General features: G+C 36.3%; 1 protein-coding gene across 3 annotated transcripts in view; it reads right to left on the bottom strand.

Annotated features, from left to right (window-relative positions):
• The window catches only part of LCORL (ligand dependent nuclear receptor corepressor like), a gene marked incomplete at both ends in the record, with an annotated part of 86,106 nt that overhangs the window by 39,522 nt on the left and 34,103 nt on the right, over positions 1-12,481 (bottom strand). For all 3 annotated transcript variants that reach the window (XM_081998715.1, XM_081998714.1, XM_081998716.1), the window contains 3 exons: positions 381-635; positions 9,651-9,780; positions 10,049-10,128. In XM_081998715.1, coding sequence (XP_081854841.1) covers positions 381-635; positions 9,651-9,780; positions 10,049-10,128 — 465 coding nt within the window. The remainder of the gene's footprint in view (positions 1-380; positions 636-9,650; positions 9,781-10,048; positions 10,129-12,481) is intronic.

Below are 12,481 nucleotides of genomic sequence, written 5' to 3'. Positions count from 1 at the left end.
ATGTAGGCATTCAAAAAATTGGAATTTTTATCTGCTAACACACAATATGAAAAGGTGTTTTTAGAAAGAATGTGGGGGTTTTCTTGGCTTTTTTTTTTTCCTTCCCCAGTTCTCTTATAACATTTTTCCTGGTGTTTGAAGGAAAAAGGTATGAGTTTTCTTTAAGTGTTAAGTCGATGCAATGCCAACTTTCCGTCAACCTTATTTTAATCACATAGGATAAATTTTTTTTTTTACCCTATATACTGATTACTACTTTGGAAAGACAAAACTTGCAGATATTTGACACAGACACTTTTTTTTTTTCTTTTTTAAAGGAATAAGACATCATAAGGTAATGAATGACAGCAAAACACAGATAAGCAGATACAGAAATTTACCTTGCTGAGTATTCTGTTCTTGAGTTCGATTCACAGTGAGGTCTAGAGGGCTATCCTGTTCTTCCTGAAGGGAGTTATCCGTTTGGTTCATTTGGATACTTTTACATATCAGATTTGGTTCAAACGATGAACCATTTCTGTTCTCTTGAATTTTGCTACTTTTTGAAATGTACTCAATTGCAAACTGACGGATCATTTTTTTCATTAATTCCTGAGCAACTAGGGGAATGTTAGGATCACAGTTCTGAGGAAGATCTAGGAATAAAAAACAACAACAACACAGGCAACAGATTTATTAAAAAACTCAAACTTAATTATTTTTCTTTAGATAAATACTTGCTGTAAGCACAATCAATATGTAGTAAGTACATGTGTAATGAACACATTAATTCATAGATCTAGTAAGTTTTCCTTATGAGCTTTCCTAACTGGAGATCACTTGGAAGAACATGTTTAGCACACATCAGCAACTTTTACCTTATTCCTCTGTCATAGCATGCAAGTCAAACTATGTTGGTAGATAAGTAATGCAGGTATGGTAGTCAGGATCTGTATTTATTGTTGGTAAATAAACTGAATTTTCATTTGCAGACTTTTCATTTTCAGTTTTGAAAATGAAGAATTTTGAATAAAAGCAATGGAAGTTAAATAAAGCTATGAATTAATAAAGACATTACTTTCAAAGAACAATTATAATAAAAATAACTTGTTTTAAAGTGCAGTTCTATAGATTAGTCCTTTTCATAACATTGAACAGTTGGACTTTTGAAGGGCTGAACTTAAAAAAGAGAAAGAAAATCTGTTTCGCTTACATACTAGATTATAACCCCATTGTAGATTCAGGATTGCAATGTCTAAACTGATACGATGCTACTTGAAGTGTCCCATACAAATTGTAGTAATACAAGCAATTTAATTTTACAATGAAATTGTAAATTTTTATTGTAAAGTCTTACAGGATTTTCAGAACAGGACATTTTCAAAATCCTACCAATGAAAACATTTAGGAGAAAAGCTTTATTTCCTATTCTAAACTGTGTACACCCTATTTTTTGTTTGTGTGTGTAACAGTCCCGTGGAAAGAAGTGTTTCACTTTGAAAACAAAAAAATAATAAAAGGATCAAACATGAGATACCTATGACTTTAATATCGTCTGTCAGTTAGAAAAAAGTTAAACCTTTTACTAACAAACATAACTGAATCTACATTTGTAAATCACTGTAAAAAGAACCTAATATAAATAGAAGTACCAGAAAGATACAGAACTTAGCATAAATAACAATGTAATCAGGAAACTCACTTAAAGTAGGCTTTATTACTCATCAGTGCAATACTGCACTGATGACTGCAATACTTCATTTCACAAGACAAGCACAATTGCCCATACTCAAAAAGATTTACATTCTTCCTTAAAGTGGCAGTAGTAGTACTCATTTCACTATCCCACTCTTCCTTTTTTCCTTCAACTCTATACACACACACACAAAACCCAAAAATATCCTTTCCAATGTTTTAATCAGTGCCCATCCTTGAGTTCATAGGTAATGAGTGAAACGGATTTCATCAAGAAGGGACAGGGACTTAAAGGAAGTGTGAATGTGATACTTAAGTAGCTTTTAGCTCAGCCTTGATTGCCTGAAAGAAACACCAAAAGACATGATGGCAGTTACTGGGATACCTGTTTCAGACTAATATAAGACAGACAGATGATAAATTGAGTTTTACTTTCATGGAAGTGGAGAAACTAAAAGGATTGGATCAGGTAGATGTTTGCACGTGAAGTGTAAATTTCCCAAGAGATAGTTTAGAGGATCACACAGCATACTCGCTCAAGGATTTTACGTCAATGAAGTTTTACCCATCTACTAGCAAGAGAGTGACCACTGAGACAGATCAAAGAATGCTGCTCAAGTTTAGGATGAATGCATAGAAGATTTTTTTTTGTTTCTTTCAGGTTTATTGAAAATATATTCCATTCTGAGAATATATTTTACACCAAGAGTATTGCAAGGAATTACAAATATGCACCTATGTGATCCGCTGTCTAAAGCATACAAGAGGGCAGCTGACTGTTCAGATGCTTGTGTCAATACCTTTTGGTTGGCCCTTCAGTAATGCCTTATGTAATAAAGTGAAGCTCCAACATTTTCAAAGACTGAATATATACTAGACGTGTTGTCTTCAAGAGACCTTTATGCAAGGCATGACAAACCAAGTCTGCTCATGGTTGAAACTCTATCTTCTGACAATCTTTCAACCAGATCTCTAGCAAAATTTCTGAAAGTGGTAAGCATTTTTAGAGGAGAGTTATGAGGTGAAATTCTAAATGATGGAAGATACCTGCAAAGAAAAAGACCTCTCCCCATCATGTAACACCCAGGCAAAGGTATTCTTTGTTTATTGGTATTTCCCGATTCCTAAATAATGAATCCAATAAATGTTCAACTGGAATTCTGTCATCCTGGAGACACACTTACAAAGAAAGAAAAAATTCAACAAAAGACATTGAAGCAGTAACGCAAGAGGCATAAAAATGCTAACGTATATGCAAAAATAACAAAAGAACAAGGAAAGTCAAGAGATGGAATTGAAAAACTGAATTACCCAGGAACAACAGTAAAGTGTCTGCATGACAGGGGCATCACAGTTCTGGACAAAGAAAACTACTGATCAATAGCTTAGCTTAAAAAAAACAAACCAAAACAAACCCAAAGGCAAGCAAAGTAAAATCTGAGAGCCAGTAATCAAGAAACTCATACAAAATTAAAGACATGAAACATCATCAACAATAAATAGTCTACCGGATACCTGGTCTGGAACAACGCTGCTTATACAGAGAAATTAGTTTGTTGAATGCACCCAAGAAAACTCCTTAGAAGATTTTTTTGGAAAACAGGTGATCATCGTTGCAAGTGGGAAAGATGGTTATTTTACACCCTGGTATGATCTGTGCCTTTAAAAAGCAAAAGATCATAGAGCACAGGGGATGCAAACCATTAGCTGGAAAACACATCAGCCTGTAATAAATTTTTGCTTATTAATCACCATCCCCAGCATCAATTATTATAAAACTGCAAGACAAAACTCCTTCAGAACTGCCAAGTTTCTATTGCCTTTCTATTCCATTTTAGACTCTTCACACTGGTAACATCCAAGCATGAATTGCTTTTAGACACTTGAAGGAGAAGCTTGTTTTTACATTAGGAGAAAGTCATCTTTTGACCTAGTTGGAATAACAAAACATTTATTTCTTGCTCTTATAATACTTTAGTTAGTATTAGCTTTTTTTTTTTCCTAATAATTTCTAAAGACTCCCTATGGAAGAAAAAATGCAGCAAAATTTCTCATATAATCAACTCCTGCAGTTACTGCCAGTTTACTCAAAAAAGGTAATACTGGGGGAGGGGGGGGGGAAGTATCCCTGAGCATATAATCTGGAAGATATGCTCCAGGGGTGCAGCTGAAGTGCTCTTGCTGCTAACGCACATTCAATCTACAGGGCTAGACCACATTTAGTCTAAGCTTAACTGCCATAAATGCAAATAGTGTTGCTATCGCATCTTCAGTATCGACTGTTCTATCGTGTAAGTCATTAAATCGTAATTCCTGTTGGAAGGACCCTGGGAGGCCTCTAGTAAAACTGCCTGCTCAGAACACAGTCAACTATGAGATCAAATCAGGTTGCTCTGGATTTTAGCCAGTTGGGTCTTGAATACTTCCATGGATGGAGATTGTACAACCTCTCTGGGTAGCCTGTTCCGCTGCATGCCTGTTCTCATTCTTCCTTAAATGTAAAGACCCTCTCATTTCAATTTGTCTGTAATCTTCCATTGTCCTGCTATGTACCACTGTAAAGAGTTTGACCCTGTCTTCTCAGCAACCTCCTCAGAGGTACTGGAAAGCTGCTCTTGATCCATTCCTATTAATGCTGCTTTGCTTCCTAATGGAGAAGGAAGCTGTGGATGCATTACTACTACTTCATATTACAAGTTATTTAGAGTATTTTGAAGTTAGAAATAATTTCCCAAAGCTCTCCAAATGATACAGATCAGAAATGAGAGAGATGTTAGATATTCAAATGAAAGAAGAGAGTTATATAGTTTCATATACTATTTTCTTTTTACACGCTATAGATTAAAAAAAAAAAAAAAAAAGACTTTTTACGGGTAAATGCAACTTTTATATAAGTTTTAGTAATATAAACCTCCTGAGTGGTCAGAATAGGGTACACACACTTGAAGTGTATTATATAAAACCTAATTACTTACATTCAATGACTGTAAGTCTGTAATGAAAACATGTAGAGACCTGTAATTTTAAGTTCAGATGGTAAAGTTTCACTACACATGGGAAATTTGTAATTAGTCATATAAAATTCTTAAATGAAATTTAATGTATTTTGGGGTAAGAAAAGCATTAGGTCTCTGAGCTTAGTATCACTAGCAAATATTTCTTAATTATTATCAGCAGATGGCACCAGATAGACTTTGTATGACCTAAATTTTTTTATTTTAAGATATTTTAATAGGAGTCATGACTATAGCTACTTAGAAAGTTTTAAATCTACATGCCTACATGTATTTAAACTTCCATTTTTCACACAATTAATTTACAACACAAGGCAGCTGTATTTACTCCATGGAACATGTACGTACATACACACTACTTCAAACCCAGTAGAACGGTCTCCAAGGTTTTGGAGTAAAAGGTAGCTCTGATGTTCCTCTAGTTTCTCTCAGATCAGTGTAGACCTCCTGATATTATTAGGATAAGAGAAGGCTAAATGACACATTTGTATGATATAATCTGGTATTTTCCGCTTGTGATTTTCAAGATTACAGTCAGAATGCAAAAAAAGGCAGTAATAAAGATGATGTGTGATTATGGCTAATTGCAATTGTTTATTTTAATTCAAAGCTCACATTTAGGATTCAGACTTCCTCCGTTTATGTACTGCACCACCTCGTAACTATTCAAATCCATATTCTTAATTATTTTGTACATTAACACGATGTGTGATCGTTAGACTGCAATGCACAAAATAACAACTGATTTAACTGATAGTTCAGATGTACACATATATTTGGCAGGACAATGGACAAGGAGTTAAAAGTTCCCAAAACAGTGTTCCACAACAATATGCTATATCTTGAAAAACAGTATTTTTTCATTAAAGAGTCAAACGAGTGATTTAATTTCTTCTCTGATACAATACCAAAAGGCAGTGGAAACCAGCAGGGAATCGCAACCTCCCTTGTACTTTATGATCCTGTTGTGTGAGTAACAGAACTAAGAGCACCTGGTTGTTTATCGGCATGTTTCCTGTATTCACTCCAGGTCTTGCCTCTTCACAAAAAGCGACACATGTTTTCCGAAGCTATCCCACCTCAACAGCCACCGAACTGTCCCAACAATATTCTTAGCTCTATCCATAAACTTGTCCGGCTCACTGTCAGATCACCAGCAAGTTAAAAAAAGTATACAGTTAATTTGATTGATCAACAATCAGAAGGAATAAGGGCCAAGTTCACCTTAGTTTTTTGTTCTTGTAAACATTCAACATTTTTCCTTCCTCTACTCAGATGGTAATTTCCATTACTCTGAGATTTTCTTAAATGCAGTTGAAAATGATCAAGAAATTCAGGAGTCACTGAAGACAGTAACACTGGCAGGCAAGCAGGCAGCACAAAAAGTATGTTTTACTTCCTTAAGAAAGAAGCTGAAATCCTGATAAACATTATTTCCTGATGAACTTGTGTAAGAGGGATAGCAAGGATGTCATACAAGTTTACTGCAAAAGCTGTGACAGAATTCTTGGTTCTTACAGAAAACTTTTCAGGTTTTGAAAGGACAAGTTAGATTACTTAAAATTTTTAATAAAAAGGAACTGCAGGTATTTGATCAAGTAGTGGGTACATCTCAAAACTACGCTTTTAGAAAGTAACACTTTTTTTTGTAGTCTGAGATTATGTGTGCAAGATTACATTTTCATAGGTTTACCAGGTTACACACATACTGTCTAAGACACATAACAAGCTCATGAGATCTCTGTATCTCTGAGATACAAAGAATAGGAGAACATAAAGAGTTAAATGCAGGTATACGGTATGGTGTAAGAAAGCCATAGTCATGAATGGAAGTATTTTAGAATATAAGACAGAAACCTAGAAAAAAGAACTTCAAAAAGCTTACAGGGAAATTAGCTTTGTATGGAAAACATAGCACTGAAGATACTTGACAGAGCTGCCCAGAGAATCTGGAAAGATTCAAGTCATCCTGACCATTTTAGTTCCTCTAATTTTGTGTCTCAATTCCTTAATTTCTACAAAGGCTTTTCAGGTTTCTATCTTCTCCTGGTGGATCATGTCCTGAAAACAGAACCTGATTCACAACTGTGAATGAATTTAAATGACCTTTTCTTTTTCTTTGTTTTTCTTTAAAGAGGTCACATTAATATGGCATGGAAAAAAACCAACCTTCCAAGAACATACAATGTGGATCACTAGAAACCCATTAAATTAGTTATCTGTGATCAAAATGTCTGATCAAGCTCTTAAACATGGTTCTGCCATGTAATGATGACCACATGTGCCATATTCTAAAATATTCACAGTTGGAAAAAAAAAAAAGGATTAATATCTATTTTTTTAAAGCACAGCATGGTTTTTCCCTCCTAATTGCTTCTTTGACAAAAGAAAATGGATGCGTTTTAATGTTACGTAAGTGGAAAAGTATCAGTCTAGTCCACTTACACCACCAAATGGCTAGGGAGAGATGTCATACCTAGGAAGAAAGCATCTCGTTTTCAGATATATTGTTTGATGGAAACAATCAATGTTTCATGACAAAAAGTACTTTGGCTTTACTGAGGTGTTGGCTGAGGACAGGACTTTTTAAAGATAACTACCTACCAAACTGGTCTTTCGCTAACAGAGAGTGAAGATAGGTTCCTAGTAGGAAGACTTTGTTACTTACAGCCTCTCAAGAGTTTACCCAACTTGGCAGCAATTCTATCATCCTCTTAAAAGAAAAGAGGATTCGTCTTTGGCTGGGATTCTACAGACAAATCCTCACCTATGAATGCCCAAAGGTTGTATGCTGTAAACAATGATACAGCATAGCTGTGTGTTTCGAGATTTTCTGAACTAGTTTCTTGATGTCAAAACAAACAAAAAAAACCCCAAATCACCCTCAAAAGCAGTCGGCTAATTAAAAAACCCAGACATATACTAACTTGTTCTAAAAGAATAGGGTAATGAGACTAAATAAACACAACTCTCAAATTTGCTCACTAGTCCTAGAAGTTGTTCATAGAGGCCCTAAATGAAACAGGGATAGTTACAATAATAAAAGACAGTATATGATCTTGAGGAGTTTGCAATCGAAACAAGTGAAACAAATGTTACTTCCATTTTAAAGACAGCCAACCAAGAATTCTACATTTTTTTGGACAATGAAAGGGCATCTGTTTTAGTACCAGGTATAAGAACTGTTCCTTAGGTAAGCAATTACCTATTCCTTTTTTCCTAAGTTGATAACTGTTCTCAAAAACCTACAAAAACTCAGAAAGCAGACTTGGGATTTTCCTAGTAAAACTCTTCATCTTCTTCCTACAAAGCCAAGACAATCATTTAAATACTTCATAAATTGGTTTCACATGTCCTTCGCAGATACAAAAATTTTTTTTCCTTTTCACTTCCTATAATTTGAACAACTTAAGAGACTTTGCTGGAACCTGAACTGAAGCAATATTCTTGGAAAATTCTTCAGCAAAGTACCACTTACCCAGGAATACACAAGTCCTTCAGAGAATCACAAAAATAATCATAAAAAACTTCGGTTTTGTTTTTCAACAGTCAAAATCTTTTTAATCTAGCATTACTGATCTGGCAGATCAAAAAGCCTAAGGAAGATGCTAAAAGCCAAATGCTCTTTCTGAAAAGCTTCACAAAAGTCATTCACTCCAGTAAGGTGAGGTCATGCCAAGTTTCACTTCTCCTGTGATAAAAGTTCCTCTCAAGGAGAATCAAAAGACAGCATCTCCAGCAGAGGCATAATGCAGGCAAACTTTGAAAAACACTGTACATCAAGACCAAGAAAAGATCTGAGAAAATAGAAATTTGAAGGAATTAAAACACCTGCCTAGGAAGATGCCATGTAGCTGGGCCCATGATGAAAAATATAGTAAGAATTTCAGAAGTGATGAGGTGGCAACTTCATTGGATATTTTATTACAAATGGAAAATAGTCGGTTTTAAAGAAAGCCTAGGAACAAAGATGGACTCAAAATGCTGTTGCACTCCATTCAAAGTTCTTTAAAGCCCTAAGAAAATGTAGCCTGAATGGACAGATGTTCTGTACAGATAAAGATTCCACTCACCCCAGGTTCAAGGGCATAGTAATCTCTTCCTGTTATAGCAAGGTGAAAGGGAGAAAATAAACTTTGTATTTTTTTTCCCACCTATGTGAAGAAAGAGAATGTATCTGACTCTCTCTAGCTCTTTGTTAGAGCAAGAGAGGGTTGTCACCCTAGTCACACTCACCTACTTTGACATTCAAGTACACCTACCAAACCCAAGAGAAACCTGTGATAGTTGAAGTTACTGAGTAGAGCTGCATTCACATTCCTTACATGGAAATTTAAGGAAGAAAATTAGTATTTTTGCTGGTGTTGACACTAGCTAAATAACTTACATGAACCAAGCTGATTTGTCAGTCACTTGTGTATTGCTGTAACTTGCTAAGTGCCAAAGAACAAGGATAGTAAAAGAATTAATGAGTTACTAAATACTATATTTTGACAAGAAGTTTCAATCTCTGACTTGGATGTATTTGTAGTAGCAGCTTTTGTGTGAGAAGATCCCAAATCCCATTTTGCTCTCACCTAAAACAGTCTTCCTGCTGAAAACTAGAAGTGAAAGTTTAGGAACAGAAAATGTTCAAATGTGTAAAATTCCAGAGAATGGCATCTGAAGTTGGCATGAAAACAAAGTAGCAACTCATGGTAAAAAAAACAATATAATGAACAGGGATTCAAGAGAACGACACACAACGCAATAGGACTAACAGCAATGGCAAATAGGAGTAGTGGTTCATCTGGTGATTCAAGTAAGCAAAGAAAAAGATTACGGGAAACCAAAGGAATAAAGAAGAGAAACAGCATTTAGCAGATCAATAAAAACTACTTGAGAATCAAAATCAACCCTAAATAATTTGATTCTTCTAGATTTGTGTCATATCTCTTAATATAAAAGACATGCTTTTATTACCTTTCTTTCGAAAGAGTGCATTTAGATAGTTTTCTGCTTGGCATTCAATCTTATCAGTGTTGGACTGGCCCTGAGATGACAGTTCCTCTGTAGGTGTTGACTGTGAAGAACCGATAACTGATGCACGATCCTAGAAGACATATGAAGATTATAACATCTTTCAGAAGTTAGTCTATTGGTAGTAAAATTTACAAGTAATTATTGCGCTATTAAGTGAAAAAGAACCACTAAAAAGAAATTTACTATGAAGCCAAACCACCTCACGCCCTCTGATAGCCAAAGTATCTTAAATCAAAATGCGGTATTAACCTATTTGCAAAATTCAATTCTCTGATTCTTACTTTCATAACAAAAATTGGGTGTTGGGGAGTCATGCTTGATATCATGTTCATACTTACACTGACTGTTTCTTTGTGTAAATTACAAAAGGAACATTTCTCATCCATAGACCAGTCAGTTAGCTCTTCTGGCTCACAGTCTTAAAAGAAGAAAAAAACCTAGATGTTTTAAACAAGTAAAAATGGATTTTGAGAACAAAATACACATCCTACAATTCTCTTAGATAAATTCCATCATAATCTAACATGCACTTATTGGTAAAATGTAGTCAATAGTATTCAATGCTTCAGACATTTCCGAAGTCTTGTCTGGCTCACATGGCTCAGCTTTCAAATAGCTGAGGGCACCTTTCCTAGAAGGAAAGGTAAACTCATACATTTCAACTGATTACCTTTCACAGTTACTGGAGGCATCTGTATACTGTAAATAAAGCTCTGAATTTCAGCCACCATTCCTTTTAACAAAAGTGTGCAAACTTGTAGCAAACTAAGCTAGGAATTAGGATATGGACTCCTCGCCACTTGAGCTACATGTATTGTACTTGCAATATTTTAATTTCTTTATACCATCACTACAAGTAAACCAAAGCCCTATACTCACTTGTAGCACTTGATTTATTTACAAAACTTTAAAATATATGTTTTATTGGAAGACATACTTTAGACTTGAGGGAATACAGGACTTAAACAGATCGCCTCTATCCATTGTCTTCTCCTACTGAATGAAGACACGGTATCTATTTTCTTTAAACAAGTTGTTAAGCTCCATTTCAAAAGCTAAGAGTTTTCCATCACATACTCTTCTCTTACCAAACCACGACTTGTTTTAAAGCTTTTCCCAAACCACTGCTAACAGTTAAAATTAACCTTCCAATTTCTTGTTTAAATTTACTCATGGCAAGTTACTCCAGTTTGTTTTTGTGGCATTCTTATACCTAAACCGTTATTGTTCATGGATATTTAGCACCTTGATGTATTTACAGAGAATATAATTACCCCTGCTTTACACTTCATTTTGCTAGGCTAACCTAATCCACTCTGTTTTCTCTCATGAGATTCAACCCCGTCTTTTCTGCACCATTCTCACTTGAACACCTGTTTCCTGAACAAAGGTGACCAAGATGATGCCCTTCTTTTACATTTACACCAGAGTTTCTTAAACTGTATACAGTACTTTTCCTACACTATCCTAGTTGTGCATGAATCTATTACAGCTGCAGCATTTTGGCAGGTGACTGTGAACCTGATAAACTACACCACCAAGGTTCCTCTCCATCCCATTCATTTCCAGTTCATGTACTTACAACCTAAGCAACATTTCCCCCTCCCCCCTATTAATTACCAAATATATTTCCTCCTTTTCTCTGTACCACTAAATTACAATCACAGTTCTCTTAAGGAGGTTCTTGAAGTTATCTGCTTTCAGTAACACACTGTGGTAGATTGACCTTGGCTGGCTGCCAATCCCACCCAGCAGCTCTCTCCCCCTTCTCAACAGGGCAGAGGGAGAAAATAAGATGAAAAAACTTGTGGGTCAAGATAAAGACAGGGAGATCACTTACCAATTACTGTCACAGGGAAGCCAGACTCAACTTGTGGAAAATTAATTTCATTTATTGTGAATAAAAACAGATTTTCATAATGGGAAAGGCAAAACTAAAACCACCTTACTACCCCTTGTTCCCTGGCTTCAACTTCACTCCTTCATTCCTGACTCTTCTACCCCCACCCCCACCCCAAATGGTGCAAGAAGGATGGGGAAGAGGGGCTTGTCTTCAGTTCAGAAGAGTTCCTCTCTGCCTCTCCCTCCTCCTCACATTTTCCCCCTGCTCCAGCACGGGTTCCTTCCCACAGGTTACAGGCATTCATGAACTGCTCCAGTGTGGGTCCTTCCCACAGCTGCAGTTCTTCACAAACTCCTCTAGCATGTGTCTTCTCCACAGGGCACTGTCCTTCAGGGAAAGACCGCTCCACAGGCCCACAGTTCACGCCAGAAAACCCGCTCCTGTGTGGGCTTCTCTCTATGTGCAGCAATTCCTGCCAGGAGGCTGTTCCAGCACAGGCTCTCCATGAGCCTGTAGCTTCCTTCAAGGCATCTCCAGCTACTTTACTGTGGGGTCCTCCATGGGCTGCACTGTGGGTATCTGTTCCGGTGTGGTCCTCCAGGGGCTGCAAGGGGATCTCTGCTCTGGTACCTGGAGCACCTCCTCTCCCCTCTCCCTTCTCTGACCTCGCTGTGTGCAGGGTTGTTTCCCGCTCTCCGCTCCCTCCCCCGCAGCTACTGAGCTTTTACTCTTTCTTAAATATATTATCACAGAGGCATCAGAAATAAAATTAATCTGAAAAAATGAGGTTCTTGAGTGCAAACATAATCCAAGTAATTCTATTATTATTTAAATCTAGTTTACTCAGCTCTAAAATGCTAATTTAGAACAGAATTCTGTATTAACAACGTGTTATATGCTTCCATAGGCAGGAAGGATTTTTTCCTGA

The sequence above is a fragment of the Phaethon aethereus genome (genome assembly GCF_964289735.1).
Source record: "Phaethon aethereus genome assembly, chromosome: 4".
NCBI lineage: Eukaryota > Metazoa > Chordata > Aves > Phaethontiformes > Phaethontidae > Phaethon > Phaethon aethereus.
Note: the sequence above shows the minus strand (reverse complement) of the source record. Positions and strands in the feature narration are given on the sequence as shown.